This window comes from Macaca nemestrina, chromosome 2 (assembly GCF_043159975.1).
Source record: "Macaca nemestrina isolate mMacNem1 chromosome 2, mMacNem.hap1, whole genome shotgun sequence".
NCBI lineage: Eukaryota > Metazoa > Chordata > Mammalia > Primates > Cercopithecidae > Macaca > Macaca nemestrina.
Window position 1 is genome coordinate 10,934,865 of NC_092126.1, and position 16,248 is coordinate 10,951,112.

General features: G+C 48.1%; 2 protein-coding genes across 6 annotated transcripts in view; one reads left to right on the forward strand and one right to left on the reverse strand.

Moving 5' to 3' along the window:
- The window catches only part of LOC105470889 (MBL associated serine protease 1), a 72,826-nt gene that overhangs the window by 54,029 nt on the left and 2,549 nt on the right, over window positions 1-16,248 (forward strand). For 3 of the 5 annotated variants that reach the window (XM_024789454.2, XM_024789453.2, XM_071090674.1), the window contains one exon: window positions 1,689-4,163. In XM_024789454.2, the coding sequence (XP_024645222.1) occupies window positions 1,689-2,572 (884 nt within the window). In that variant the 3' untranslated portion in view covers window positions 2,573-4,163. Of the gene's footprint in view, window positions 1-1,688; window positions 4,164-8,351; window positions 8,490-11,705; window positions 11,820-12,722; window positions 12,909-14,739; window positions 14,808-16,248 lie in introns of those variants that run through there. The other 2 variants (XM_011723173.3, XM_071090673.1) reach the window with 1 other exon arrangement.
- The window catches only part of LOC105470888 (receptor transporter protein 1), a 142,642-nt gene that overhangs the window by 44,511 nt on the left and 81,883 nt on the right, over window positions 1-16,248 (reverse strand). The window lies entirely within an intron of this gene.

Below are 16,248 nucleotides of genomic sequence, written 5' to 3' on the forward strand. Positions count from 1 at the left end.
TTCTCCAAGGTTTCTCCAGATCTGATCTGTGACCTGCAGTGTGCCACTGGCACCTTGGTTGGAGAAAGGTACCGTTTAGTACTGGCTTTGTTGTGACCATGGACCAAGTCACAGACGTGTCCCTTACCAGATGAGGGCCTTGAAGCACTAAATATATGTAGGACCAATCGCAGAGCTGCGTTGAGATGTTGCCTTGCAGTTTGCTACTTGTAATTGGAAGGCTGACCCTCAACTTTGAAAGGCCAGGCCACAGAGAGTTACAAAGACCAGTTCACATCTGGCCTGGGGTGAATGGCAGGGTGCCCCAGGATCAAGCAAGAAGCATTTGGCCTCAGGAAGAAGAGCATCTGAAAAGCATTAGGTTGCTAAAAGCCTGCTCTCCCAAAGTTGCCAAGAAAACTCAAATGTTCCATGGTGTCTAAAGGATTGTCAAAAGCGCCCAGGCCAAGGAGTGTAGTCTGGCCATTTGGAACCAGGAGGAGGCCCACACTCACAGTAGGTCTACCTCCGAGACCCAAGCACCGTGCCTGGGAGGGCCGTGCAAGCATGTTCTTAGCCAGCGGGGGCCTGGTGCCGAAGACCTGCTCATGGGCCAGAGGCATTTGGCTGCAGGAGGCTGGTGGTGCATGTGCATGCTCAGGGTGCAACTCAGTGGAATGAAGTTTGCTCAGATCTTTCTCCTTCCCCTAAAGGTACTACACAGCTCCTGGGTGCAATGATGGGTGGCCCAGAGTAGGGTCCATGCATCATTGCTTATAGATTATGCCATCTTTCCCCAACCCTGGAGGCCCTGGGCCTTAATCCATGGGCACCAATTTATAGCAAGATTCTTTTAGGACAGAGAAGAAAAGGTTTAAGGCCCTATGCCCATGGTCTTAATATCTATTGAGTTAGTGTGGGATACTAGACTTAGAATCTAGTTAAGCTCCTGCTATCTGACTTAAGAGTCGTATCCCTTTAGGCTAGTCACTTAAACTCAGGAGGTTTACTCACCTAGAAAATGGTGATGGCTAAGGCAAATAAAATGAAAATTAAAGGATCCCTGGAATTTGAAGGATCCCTGGAGATCATTGTGACCAAATGCCTCGTTTGACAGATCAAAAATTGAAATCCAGAGAGGGAAATTTACTGACTCAGAGTCACAAGGGAAATGGAAGAGAAAAGCCAGGTCAAGACTTCCAGCATCTTTGTTACCAGTCTAGCGTTTGCTGTGGCCTGCTAGATGGTTTTTTAGGTTCCTTCCATCTCTCTGTCCCCATGGAAAGAAAACTTTCAGAAGCTTTCTAGGTTCCCATAGCATGGACAACTTCTGAAATAAGACCTGCCTTTCTAGAGAAGGAAGGGGATAAGTGTCCACTACTAGAAATAGATGGCTGTCAATTGTCCGAGTCACAGGTGGTCTTAGCCAGAGGTGGTTCAGGATAGAGAAAGCCCGAGCAGAGTGGTCAAGTCCACAGAGGGTCCCAGCTACAGAAGAGCCAGACTAGAGATGGGCCAGCCTAGAGAGACGTAGACCCAAAATGACCCTGAGTAGAGCTCTTCCAGGCTAGCATGACCCAGGCGGGTTAGGGTCCCATGGTGGCATAATCTATAGTAGTTGACATGTGAATTTCTCTTTGTGGCTTCTGTTATATGGCTGACCTGACCAGTCTCTGTCTCTTGTCCCTGTTCCCTCTTTCTCCTTACAGAGTGTGGTCAGCCCTCCCGCTCCCTGCCAAGCCTGGTCAAGAGGATCATCGGGGGCCGAAATGCTGAGCCTGGCCTCTTCCCATGGCAGGCCCTGATAGTGGTGGAGGACACTTCGAGAGTGCCAAACGACAAGTGGTTTGGGAGTGGGGCCCTGCTCTCTGAGTCCTGGATCCTCACAGCAGCTCATGTGCTGCGCTCCCAGCGTAGAGACACCACGGTGATACCAGTCTCCAAGGAGCATGTCACCGTCTACCTGGGCTTGCATGATGTGCGGGACAAATCAGGGGCAGTCAACAGCTCAGCTGCCCGAGTGGTGCTCCACCCAGACTTCAACATCCAAAACTACAACCACGATATAGCTCTGGTGCAGCTGCAGGAGCCCGTGCCCCTGGGACCCCACGTTATGCCTGTCTGCCTGCCAAGGCTTGAGCCTGAAGGCCCGTCCCCCCACATGCTGGGCCTGGTGGCCGGCTGGGGCATCTCCAATCCCAATGTGACAGTGGATGAGATCATCAGCAGTGGCACGCGGACCTTGTCAGATGTCCTGCAGTATGTCAAGTTACCTGTGGTGCCTCACGCTGAGTGCAAAACTAGCTATGAGTCCCGTTCAGGCAATTACAGCGTCACGGAGAACATGTTCTGTGCTGGCTACTATGAGGGCGGCAAAGACACGTGCCTTGGAGATAGCGGTGGGGCCTTTGTCATCCTTGATGACTTGAGCCAGCGCTGGGTGGTGCAAGGCCTGGTGTCCTGGGGGGGACCTGAAGAATGTGGCAGCAAGCAGGTCTATGGAGTCTACACAAAGGTCTCCAACTATGTGGACTGGGTGTGGGAGCAGATGGGCTCACCACAAGGCAGAGCCCCAGGTGGAACGGTGAGCTGACTTCCTTCCTCAGGGCCTGCCTCCCCTGAGTGAAGCTACACTGCACTTCCGACAGCACACTCCACATTACTTATCAGACCAAATGGAATGGAACACACTGACCTAGCGGTGGCTTCTCCTACAGAGAGAGCCCCCAGGACCGTGAGAGGCATCAGTGTGGTATAGGAAAAGGCTCTAGGCAGGAGACCTGCATTCCTGAGCTTGTCCAAGTCTCTTCCCCTGTTTGGGCCTCACTCTCCCCAGTAACACAATGCAGGAGCTAAACCAAGGCCATCCCAGCACTCCTCTCCAGGCCATACTTCTTATCCCAGTGGCCTTTATTCACTCCCGACCACTTATCAAACGCATCGGTTCCACTGTTGGTATGACTGAGCTTGGATCTGACTATTAGAAAATGGTTTCTAACATTGAACTGAATGCTGCATCTGTATATTTTCCTGCTCTGCCTTCTGGGACTAGCCTTGGCCTAGTCCTTCCTCTAGGAGAAGAGCATTCAGGTTTTGGGAGATGGCTCATAGCCAAGCCCCTCTTTCCTAGTGTAATCCCTTGGTGAACTTTCTTGCCTGGGGTTTCTCTCCCAAAAGCTTCTTGCAGTCTAAGCCTTATCCCTTATGTTCCCCATTAAAGGAATTTCAAAGGACATGGAGAAAGTTGGGAATGTTTGTGCTGACTAGTGGGAGCAGAATATCAGCGGGAGGCTCACCAAGCTCTTAAATTCGCATTGTCAACTCAGAACACGTTTGGGCCCATATGCCACCTTGAAATACCAGCTGACACCATGGATGTCCACACCTGCTGCTCCAGACAAGCACAAAGCAATCTTTCAGCCTTGAAATATATTATCTAAAAGGCTACTACCTGAACCCCAGACCCAAATTTGGGGACTTAGCTGATTACCTGGGAAAAGAAAAGACCCACACCGTATCCTGCTGTGCTTTTGGGCAGGAAAATGGAAGAAAGAGTGGGGTGGGCACATTAGAAGTCACCCAAATCCTGCCAGGCTGCCTGGCATCCCTAGGGCATAAGCTGGGCGGAGAATCCACCCCACAGAATGTTCAGAGAGACCCACTCCTTCATTTTCCAGAGTCAAAGGAATCAGAGGCTCACCCATGGCAGGCAGTGAAAAGAGCCAAGAGTCCTGGGTTCTAGTCCCTGCTCTGCTCCCAGCTGGCTGTATAACCTTTGGGAAATCATTTTCCTTCTCTGAGTCTCTGGTTCTCCATCAGCAATAGGAGGGTATTAGGTCCCCTGCAGGGTCTTTCTAGCTGGAGCACTCAGAGCTTCCCTGACTGCCAGCAGCCTCTCTGGCCCTCACAGGGCTGACTGTCCTCCTTCTACCTGGAGCTCTCTGTCCTGGAAATCTCCATCAGAGCAAGACAGCCAGAGAAGCCCCTGAGAGGGAATGACTGGGAAGTATCCACTTCTCCAACCAGCTCGTCAAAGCACACTCCTATGTCTATGAATGGCACATGTAAAGATGTTATATTTTGTATCTTTTATATGATATGCTTCACCGCTCTGTAAAGGGCCTCTGCATTGTTGCTCCCATCAGGGGTCTAAAGTGGAAATAAACCCTCATGGATAACCAACAGCCTTGGCTATAGGTTTTGTTATTGTTGGGGAAGTGTGTTCATTTGTTTTGACTTTTTTGAAAAGAAATTGGCCTCCTCATGAAACCAAAATCTCCCTTGTTGCAGAAAAAGTACAACTTTTGGTATCTGGACGTTATCCAAGAGGTAATGAGGAAAGGATTTGGTTATTGATGTGTCTTCTTCTCAGAGGCTGCTTGTTCCTTCGTTTAAGTGCCTGGCATTTAAGTCCTTGCCTTCAAAGGACTTGAGCCTGAAGGCCCGGCCCCCTACGTGCTAGGCCTGGTGACCAGCTAGGGCATCTCCAGTCCCAATGTGACATTGGATGAGATCATCAGCAGCGGCATGCAGACCTTGTCAGATGTCCTGCAGTATGTCAAGTTACACGTGGTGCCACACGCTGAGTGCAGAACCAGCTATGAGTCCTGCTCAGGAAACTATAGCGTCACGGAGAACATGTTCTGTGCCAGCTAGTTTCTAGTGCCAGTTTCAAAGGGTTGAAACTGGCATGCAAGACAAGCTTAAGTGCATATAGGTCTTACATAGGCAAAAGAAGTTAAATGTAAAAGGAACAGAGATTTAAGTACTATAGGAACTTAAAGAAGGGGCTATTTCATACAGCTGAAGGGGCTTGGAATAGCTTTGCAGAGGCTTCAAAGGATGCATGGGAGATAGGAGGGAAGGGGCAGAGTGGAAAAAAGCATGAAAGCTTTCAAAGCATGAAAGCTGGCCATGGTTAAAGTGAGAGCGGTGGGCATTGAGTGGGAAGAGTTTTTAAAGGCATACTCTATTTGAACTGTCCTGAAATGAGTGATTCTCTAAGTTTGGGGCATATGAGAATCACCTGGGGTGCTGGTGAAAAATGCAGATTGCTGGGTCTCACCCACTGGAAAATTTGAATTCAGTAGGTCTGAGGGTGGGCAGCATGGTGTGGAAAGTGGAAGGAAGGAGCTGAGCTAGGAAAGCAGTTATGCAACTACTGCAACTGTCCTGATGAGGGATGGTGCAGACCCACCAGCCATAGGGCTGTGACAGTGCAGACAGGACGAGGGGCAGTTTAAATCGATTTAAGTGGTACATTCAGCAGGGCTTGGCCTATAGGCATCTCTTGATAAGTTCAAGCATGAGTGGCATGTGATAGTGAAGTCTCACCATGGGACGCACTCATGGTTTGCCTTTGTTCTTGGTTTGTACCATAATGAAAATGCCATTCTTTTTACACTATTGAGAATGAAAATAAGAGCATATTTATGCTTTGCACTTTATGGTTTGAAGGGCTGTCGTGTCTCATGTTCTATTACATTTCCAACTTTTGCTTTTCTTTAGATACTTGGACTTTATGTTGTGACATATTGAGGTACTGAGGCATGATGAGGTTACACACAGAGCACTTTGTGACATGGAGTCGGGGAGACATATCCCTCTCCTTCTCCCAGGGATTTACCAGCAGCTTAGTGACTGATTGAACACGAGGTTGAAGAAAAGAGAGGCAACAAGGACGTGGTTGATTCAGACATTAGCAGACATCTGGAATAAGAAAGGGGAGAAGGTTAGTGAAGGGTGGATACTCGGGCTTGGTTTCACTGAGTTGGAAGAGTTTATGAGCAACCAGCTGGAAATGTAAGTCAGCAGTAAAGAATGGTGAGTTTTAGAGGACAGGACAGATTGAAAGACACTGATTTGAAATTCATCAGCACATGGGTAGTATGATGGCATAGAGGTAGAGGGCATCATCTACGGGAAATTTACAGATAAGAAAAGGAGACCAAGGCCTGGGGCCGAATGGGTGAAACTCCAGCATCACAGAAGGCATGAAGAAAAGAGAGGCCCCAAGGAAAAGAAAAAAAAAAGGGAAGGGATGAGAAACACAGGGAGAAAAGTGCTTCAGAAGCCAAGAGGAGGAGCTGTAAAGAGGGATGAAGTAGTCAACAGCACCCAATGCTGCTAAGAGTCCCAATGAAGGACTCCAGGAAGGAAGTTCCCCAGGACAGGTGTCAAGTCTCCACTGTCATCCCTGAGGGGTATGCAGGCAGCAGGCTCCATGCGTGAGTTTCAAGTCTCTAGGACTTCTCTCTTCCTTAGCCTTCTCTCTCTCTCTGTACTCCCTCCTTCCTCTCTCTCTCTCTAGCCTTCTCAGTCTCCCAGGATGGGCTTTTAGCTCTTTTCTCAGAGGTAGGAAACTGCCCTTGCATCTTCTGTAAGCCTTGTGGTAAAAATTACATGTTCAGTTCTCCATCTTTTGGTTCCTTGAAACCTACAATTTTTTTATTCTTACTATAAAGCCTGATTCTTCAAAATGAAAGTCTGTCTTTCCAGACTTTGGTTTCTGCTTTGCTCTTTCAAGTCAAAGCCTTATCCAGCCTTTGCTTAAAACCACGGATGCTCCAGCTTCAGTGGCTTGGGAGCCACAGTGCACAGAGAATTCCTAGGGATGAAAAATGTATCTGATAAGATTCGAAAAATAGTATCCTACTCTGTATGTAGATATCATGGTTGAAGTTCCATTTATGGTCTCAGAGACATTTTATTTCCATCTACTATTTGTAGACCTGTTAAATATTCAAATGGCTGCCTATTTCCAAGTTTGTGCAGTACATGGCACTTTCTTCTTCTGAATACAGCTCCAAAGGGGGAGGAAGAATGTGGGAAAGGAGTGTCAACTCGTCTTTTCAGAAGCTTTACTATAGAAGGGAGGAGTAGGAGAGACTGTGGAATGAATGGCAAACGGGGAAATGGAAGCTGATTTTTAGGATGAAAAGTCTTGACTGTGTTTTAGAGGCATAGAATAAGGAGAGATGAAAAATACAGAAGAGGGGTGATAATCTCCAAGGCCAGGTCTCCAAGAGTTCAAAAGTTAAGAGATCCAGAGTGAAAAATTAGTTCTGAAGACAACAAAGTTTACAGGGAGAAGAGATGGTGAGGAGGATGGTTTGCACTCAGTGGGATTCCCACTCAGGGAGTTCCCACTCAGTGGGCTCTGAGAGTCTATTGGGAATGGAGGCAGGACATTAGCTTGGGGAAGCTGGCTGTGGGCATGTAGAATGATGCTGGGAGATGCTGAGGCTGCATCAAGGTTGTGGATGCAGAGCATTTATCTGTGATTTTCTCCAGCCTAGTCACAGCTAAAAAGGTAGCAGGTAACTGCCTGGATCCAGGGGCTTGGGTTATGAGTGTTCTGGGAAGCCACATAGTTAAAAGTTTATGGGACTGGCCAGAGTAAGAAAAGCCCAGAGTTGGGAGTCAGGAGACCTAGATTGATAGTCTTGCCACTAACTCATGGAATACCTTTTGGCAAGTCAATTTCCTTCTCCGGGCCTTGGTTTCTTTAGCTGAATGATAAGAGGGATAGACCAGATGGTCTCCAAGGGCTATTCAGTTGTAAAGTGTGTATGTGGGAGCATGTGTGTCAATTCAAGCCAGTGGAAAATGGGATGGAGCAGGCAGACACTGTGGTGGTGAGGATCTTCAGCTCCACAAGGCCCTGAGGAAGGGCTTCTCTCAGGAGACAAGATTCCTTGGATGGAGCATAATGATTCCTTATTAGCTGTGACTCTTTCATTAGTAAGTGACATAAAGCCAACATAAGCAGCTTAAGGGGAAAAAAGAGAGGTAATTTATAGGCACATATAACTGAAAAGGCTGTACCAAAAGGCTTCACGTATGATTAGATCAAAGGGCTCAACTGTTATGGTGCAATCTCTCTCTCTCTCTCTCTTTGCCCCTCAACTGTCAGCTCCACTTTTCTTCATCAGTCTCAGTAGACTCTTTATGAAATGATTGTTGACAGATCTGGATTTATGGCTAATAGCTTGGCAACTCCAGTAGGGAATGACTTTCTCTTCTCTAATATGCTTAGCAAAATTCTCAAGTAAGGCTTTCATTGGTCCAGCCAAGGTCACATTCCCATCTCTGAGCAATTGCTGTGACTAGAAAGTGCATGGCTTTGATCAGCCACATTTCTATCCCTGAAACCAGAGGTGAGATCAATCCAACTCTAACTGCATAGCCTAAGAATGGGGAAAGTGCAGACTCCAAAGAAAGATTGAGATGCTATTATCAGGAAGGTCAATTAATGCTGGAGGAGCAAAAATAATAGATGTTCCTAACAGGGTGATGAGTTGGGAGCTCTGGCAGTGGGCAAGATATAGTCCAGAGTCTGATCTGTCTCTCCCTCCCTCCCTTGGATGCAGTGTGTGGGCTGCCCAAGTTCTCCCGGAAGCTGATGGCCAGGATCTTCAATGGACGCCCAGCCCAGCAGGGTACCACTCCCTGGATTGCCATGCTGTCACACCTGAATGGGCAGCCCTTCTGCGGGGGCTCCCTTCTAGGTAAGGAGAAGGTGGAAGAGGTGGAAGCTAAGGAACTGAAACCCCCTCCTTAGAGACTGACCAAGGTTTCTTCATTGCGAGTCATTGTGCACACTAGCATCAGGGTACAGGGTGCAGTATGGTAGAAAGAATTCTCGACTAGACTGGATCCTGGTCTGTCTCTGGCACTGGGAAGGACAAAGTCAGGGAGTCTCTCAACCATGAATAACAGTACATGGGGGTCAAAGACAGGGCATGCCAGGGCTGTGAGGTCAGGGAGAGCCAGGAAACTCACGCTTGGGGATCAGGAAAGGTCGATTTACAAAGACCTTGAATGCTATGCTTAGGAATTTCTATCTTGTCTTGAATACTCCTTTAAGTTGATAAGTATGTTCTGGAAAGTTCTCTCCAGAGGCCGCATTGATAAAAAGGAGGGTGAAACTGGAGGCCAGGAGATCAGTGAAGCATCCATTGCAGTAGCGGGGAGAGAAGGCATAGCCTCAGAATAAGAACAGGGCATGAGGGATGGAAACAAGGAGGCAGATTCAATAACACTGGGAAATAGGACTGTCACCTTTGTAATGGAATGTGGGTGGGAGTGGGAGCAAGAATGAGAACAGCTGATGGCTCTCCCTGCCACAGTTTGGTCCAGGCAATCTGAGGTCTGTTCCTTTTCTGATGTCAAAAGAAAGCTGAATAGCAATCTAGGCTATCTACTTCTGCATCAGATCCCACCACCGAGGAAGAAGGCCTGGCTTGGCCCATCTCTGCATGGACAGCTCCCAGGCTGATGGGCATGCCTCTCAATCAGCGTCACCCTCCTCCAGATCCAACCAGGGTGGACAGTTCTGGGGCGGGGATCCCTTTGGCAAGGCACCAGGCCTGGGCTAGAGCTGCAGCCACAGCACCAGGGCTACATAAAACCCTACTCTGCAAGGAATTTATCCTTAAATTCTCACAGGCCCAAAGATGAATGGTCTCACTCAAAGGAGTCCCCCAGAGAGGCAAAGAGAGTGAGGGAAGGTATTAAGGGGCCAGAAAGGGCTGAGGGCAGTGCAGTGGGAGCGGAGTCAGGGAAAGGACCAAGGGAGAGAAGGGAAGAGAAACAGAGGACCAGAATTGGAAAGACAACAATGGAGAGGACAGAGAGAGACAGGGAACACTGAGAGACACCTGGAAAATAAGATAGAGGATTGATGACAGTAAAGAGAAAAATGAAAGGGAGCAATCCAACAAGAGGAAGAGGTACTGGCAGGGCACAAGATACCCAGGAGAGAAGAAGCCAGGAAAGGAGGGACCTGAAGGGAAGTTGGAGAGAAGCAGGGTGGTGTGGAGGATGAGCTGCCAGCAAGGGCAGGGGGAGGGAAGACTCTGCTTCACCAGACATCTCCAATTTTGTTAGAGGGCAAATAAGAAAGATGGATTATGTACACCTAATTTTAAGAATGAATTCATTTTCTTAAACCTTGATTTTTTTTTTGAGACGGAGTCTCACTCTGTCACCAGGATGGAGTACAGTGGCGCAATCTCAGCTCACTGCAACCTCCACCTCCTGGGTTCAAGCCATTCTCCTGCCACAGCCTCCCGAGTAGCTAGGACAAACCTTGAGTTTTTGAGTCCACTAATGTCCACCATGTATTGTTATTCATTGTGTGTTTATTCCCTATGACTTATGTTTGAAAAATGTTTGACGTTCACTTCTCTACCCCCAGCCAAGCTGGAATGCCCTCACACTTCGTACTCCTTGCAGCAACTCTGATCTATCACTTCTGTCTACCTCCTATCATTCAGTCTTAAAGAGCAAGGGAGGGATAGGAGAGGGCAGAAGAAACAGGAAAGCAGCTGAGGGACAGAGGAAGGGGAAAGCACCTTGTTAATGCCCACACTGATGCCTGGGTAGCGGGATCTGCAGAGCTGGGAGGCCAAGCTGTATCTCTGAACTGGCCAGTGCACACCCCTGGGTTCATCTAAACGGCCCAGAGTCCCACACCAAGGCAGGCTCTCCTAACCTGGGTACCTCGGCCCACGTGACCCACCTGGAAAATCTGATCCTGGACATGGGCAGAGATCAAAAAATGGCCCAGGGCAGAGAAGAGTGACTTAAGTGGAGCCCTGGCCAGGACCCAGGAGCACATAGCTGCTCCTGAGAGGATAAAGTGGAGCCTGGAACCTGCTCTGGGACTAAGCACTTCTGCCCTCGACCCTGAACTTTGACCTGATACTCAGCCTCCCCCACCCCCATGTTCTAGAGCTTTTCTTTCTGCTTGGCTCATCCTGGATATGTCTCTGGACTCAGCTACTTATGGGCTTGTCATCTGCTCCACATAAGAGGTGAATGGAAGCCTGACCCTCCGTTAAACGAAGGGCAGATGCCTGTCCATCCAGAGAAAGATGCCAGCTGAGACACAGGAAATGCACTAAGCTGACTATCAAGAGCCCTGGGGTCTGGACCTGGCCCTGACCCTGAAACCAACCTGCTGGGTGCCCCTGGACATCTTTGCTTTCTCCAGGCCTCAGGGTTCCTGTCTATATAATGAAAGGTCTAGATCAGAGCAGTGATTCTCCACCCTGGCAGCAATAGAATTAACTAAGGAAATGTTTAAAACATTGTCTGTGCCTGGGCTCCACCCCCATGACATAAATGGTTTAAATATAGGTGCAGTCACTGATTTTCTCTGTTTTCATTCTCCAGGTAATTCTAATGTGCAGTCAGTGTAGCTAGCTTCTGATTCGTCAATTTTAAACTTTAATGTGCATACAAATTACTGGGGAGTCTTGTTAAAATGAAAATTCTGATTCAGTGGATCCGAGGTGGGGCCGGCCTAAGAGTCTTCATTTCTAAGAAGCTTGCAGGTGATGCTAATGTTGCTGGTCCAGGGAACACACTTTGAGAAGCAAGGCCTGAGAAGCAGCCAGTTGACCACAAGCTTTCTGTGCACCCACCTTGGGCTCTCTGGCTCTCACCAATGCCACAGGCTTAAAGAATCCCTGAAATCCTGTTTACAATGTTCAGTCCTGGCCTCGGTCAGGTAAAAATCACAGGTTTAAATCCCCATATCTTCCGATTAGGATCATATGAGCATTTGAGTTGGGGGCCATAAAATACAATGGAGAGAAATACGGACATTTTCGAGGTCTTGAGGGGTCCCCTGGAGTAGTCTGAAGATCCTCAGCTCAAGACAGAGGGAGGCAAGACCGGGCAGTGCAGGACGATGGCACATGTGTTCTATTCCCCAGGCTCCAGCTGGATTGTGACCGCCGCACACTGCCTCCACCAGTCGCTCGATCCAGAAGATCCGACCCTACGCAACTCAGACTTGCTCAGCCCTTCTGACTTCAAAATCATCCTGGGTGAGTAAGTGAGGGGCAAGCTGACTCCTGAAACCAGCTGTGGTTCTGGGAATGGGATGACCGACTGGCCCTTTACAAAGAGTGTGTGCTCACTCACTCACTCACTCATTTGTCAGGCAGGACACCTGGGATGGAGGTCCAGGAACCTGAGTCCAAGCGCAAAATATGATTCTCCAGACACATGACCATGAGCAAGGCATTGAAGTCTATGCTTCAGTTTCACAACAATAAAATGAGGAGACCAGTCTAGATAATTTCCAAAGACCTGTTAGGTTTCCATGAACCTCTGGTTTCAAGTGGATCATACATATACAATCCAGACTTCCTCTCTTGTTTATAAAATCAGACCACCAGCTGATTCAGTTCAGATCCACACATATTTATCTACTGACACTATGCCAGGATCTAAGGACACAGTATAATCAAGACCTAGTTTCTGCCCACAGGGAGCTTACAGTCTAATAAAGGAATAAGATATGAGCACAGAGACCTCTAATGGAAAGTAGCAAGCAGTAAGTATTATAGAAGAAGAACAGATAAAGTGCCATGGGAGTTCAGAGGGGAAAGACTTCTAACCCAAGAGTCGAGAGGCTACGTGGAGGAGGTCATGTTTGACCCAGGCACTGAAGGTGATGATATGGATTGAACATGTGGCAGCAGGCATCAGAACGAGCATTACAAGGCAACAGCATCAGTTCCTGAAAAAAGACAGAGGTGGGAACCCATGAGAGTATGTAGAGAATGACCAACAGGGCGGGATGTCTGGGAAAGGTGGGTGAAGGCAGTGAAAGGGTTAAGGCTAGAAGCATGGCTGGATGGGGCTGGGGTGGGGGCTGACAGGGAACAAGGTGTGACCTTATCCCCCATTTGCCCCCATGCCCCACATGTCGTCTTCTTGCCCAGGCAAGCATTGGAGGCTCCAGTCAGATGAAAATGAACAGCATCTCGGCGTCAAACACATCACTCTCCACCCCCAGTATGACCCCAGCACATTCGAGAATGACGTGGCTCTGGTGGAGCTGTTGGAGAGCCCAGTGCTGAATGCCTTCGTGATGCCCATCTGTCTGCCCGAGGGACCCCAGCAGGAAGGTACCTTCCCCCACCTCCACCTCTGCAGGGCAGCTGGTGCCTCCACAGGGAGTCCGTCTTCATGTTGGTGAAGCTCTGGTGCCAATTAAGTCAGCTGATAGTATCTGCATGACTCACCAGCTGCTTCCCCTCAAACAGCCAAGTCAGAACTGGGTCCAAGGCAGCAAAAGTTGCGGGAAGCACATAGTAAACAGTCAGACCTGAGGGTCCAGATAGAAAAACAAAAACTAGACTAGTTATGGTAACAGAGAGAATTTAATATAGGGCACTGGAGGATTGGAGAAGTAAAAGGGAAGAGCTGAGATCATAGAGATGGTACCTGCAGGAAGAAACCACGAACCCTAGGGCAGGGGAAACATAGGTAAGAACCTGGAGTTAGGAACGAGAAGCTTGGAAAGGGGCCCTATGGGGCCAGAACCTGAACTTCTGCAGAAGAGTCTAATGTGCTAAGGAAAACAGCTGGAAACAATGGCCACTACTGGGGTGAAAAACCACTGCTAGGGCTGATGCCAACAGCCACAGCACGTCTTCCTGCCTCTCTGTAAGTGCCCCCCTGTTTTCAGGAAACCAGCTAGCAAAGTAGAACTGCCCACTTCAGAGAGTCATCCCTAGTGCCACAAAGCAGAGTGTAGAAGGGAAAGTCTCCAGCTGGGGGACAATGGCTTAATACTCAGCACAGGCTCAAACCCCACTGCGACCATTTCCCAGTTGGGTGATCTTGAGGAAGTTATTTAACTTCTTTTTTAACTTCATTAAGCCTCAATCCTCTTACCTCTAAACCAGAGATGCTATCCCATGTGGTGGCTGTGATATTTCCATGTTTGAGATAATACTTAAACATAGGCGACCCATGCCAGCTGGCTTCCTTTTCATTCAATTTCCATGGTGCCACATCATAGTTCACTTCCTTTAGCTCAAAAGGAAAATGGCTGAGATGTCATCTGAGGAGTATTTAGGGGAACTGAACCAACAGGAAAGGCACAGACGTAGCTAGCTTTGACTCACTGGGTGCCATGTGCCTACCATGTGCCATATGCTTTATGTTCATTAACTTATTTATGAACCATGCAAGCCTTGCAAGGTGGCATTGTAGCCTCATTTACAAATGAGAAAACGAAAGGTCAGCAAGGTGAGGTGACTCATCCGAGATGCAGCTTGTATGAAACAGATCTGGGGATATAGTACAGGTTTTCTAACTTTAGGCCCAACACTGTTTTCAGTGTCCAGGCTCTTTTTCAAACAGGAAAATAATGGCTCTGTCGGCGCTCAACCCACTTCCACCTTGCCCCCCAGATTTACCAACTTCATAGACTCCTAGAATGTCAAGTCTGAAAGGGGTTTTAGAGAATACCAGTCCAGCCTCCTCATTGTAAGGACAGGAAAACCGAGGCTTAGAAGGGGAGCAGAGAGGAGGGCTTGCTAAAGGCAGCATAGCATATAGTGGACTAGGCTGGCTTTTGTATTTATTCGCCATTCTTGATTGAGCACCTCCTATGTGCCAGCATTGTTATAGGCATTGCGATATAGCAGTGACCTAGAATGAGGTTATGCTCTCATGGACCCTAAGTTTCAGGTGGTTGAGGGTGGGACAGAATAGAAAACTAAACAAGTAAACCAGTAACACATCATAGAAACCAGTGCCCCTAGCTCTGCTGCAGGTAACCCCTAGCCCAGCTGCCCTTCACACGTTCCTCCCCACCATGCCACCTTTCTCCGAGAAGAACAATCCAGTCTTTCCTCCCCAGACAGAGGATGATGGAGCTGTAAGCTGCACCCCTCCAAACACCCTGCAGACAGCCTCTCTGTTCTCACAGTATCTTCTCTCCTTCAGGAGCCATGGTCATCGTCAGTGGCTGGGGGAAGCAGTTCTTGCAAAGGTTCCCAGAGACCCTGATGGAGGTGAAGTTCATTTTATAACCCACAGACAGTGACACCTCAGCTCTGCACTGGGCCTTCCTGCTCCATATTGTTCCCTTCGGAATTTCGAGGCTTGGGTGGGGGTTGGTGAGAAGGAAACTAGGAGCCCAGAGCCACCTCCACAGTTCAATGGGACTTTGAACCCCAGAAAGCTTGATTTGTTTGTTCTACATGTCATGGACTCTAGCCTCTAAACACTGTTAAGTTTTCCTGGTAGCTTATTAAAGGCTGAGCTTATGAAAATTCTCCCAGAAAGCAGCAAGTTTAGACACCCCTATGGATGGCAATCCAGCTGTGCACCATGAGAACTGCACACAAAATTGGCCAGAATGAGCCAGGCTCTTGGCAACCACAGTCCTTGCAGTAATGAACCTGACAGTAATGAACCTACACTTAGAAGTTCATATTCCACTCATTTCAGGAAAAAAAAAAAACAAAAAAACAAAAAAACACTGAACTAAAAGTAGGGAACCACGGTTTCAAGTCTTGGCTCCTACTAACTTGCTGGGTCATCTGAAACAAGACATTTTGCCTCTCTAGACCATAAGATACTATTTCCAGCTCCAAAGTTATGGGGCAACACGAGCTGCCCTCAAAGAGCTGCTTGGCTCTGATATCATCGGGGCCTATGACTGACATGGCTAGTTTCTAAATTCTTCCACATATATTATTTTGACATACTTTAAGACTTGGGATTTACAACAACCATTCACCCCTTCATCCACTAGCTCCTGGGGGTCTATTTGGTGTTTCCTTGGTACCAGATGCTGTACTAGCTACTAGCTGGCTGGGGTAAAAGGATAGATCTGGTCCCTGGCCCCCTTGGGCTTATGGTCAAGTAGGATGGACAGAAAGTAGTTCTGGATGTGATAAAGGTGGAGAAAGAGAAGTGTAGGACACTCCAGAACATATGAAAGAGAACCTGATCTCATCTCAGGGGTTCGGGAAGCATTCCCAAAGGAAGTGATGCTGAAATGATACCTGAACAATGAATCCAGTGCTCAAGAGGAGCTGAGGACCTGTCCTGAGGACCACCTTGTCCTGGCTTCCTCTCCCCTTATCCAGGGAAGGCCATGGCCCAAGAGGGATCTGAATGGCCTTTGGCTTCCTCCCAGCAAGGGCAACAGGAGTTGTCCATTTAGATAATATGGCCCATTCAGTTCTTGATTTGACTGAAAGAGAATCATATGTTTCCTCTTTTTATTCCAGACATCTACTCAACAGTTACCCCCATGCTGGGTCAAGGGCAGTAATAGCCACAATGCCTTATTTTTCTGTATCAGTTTTGCTACAGTGCAAAATATACATATTTTTTCTGGGTATCTACTAAACTCCAAGCAATGTAAGAGAGAAATGCATAAAATACGGATCCAGCATCTAGACAGATGCTCATACTGTGGTGAAGGAGGACAACATAAGAAAG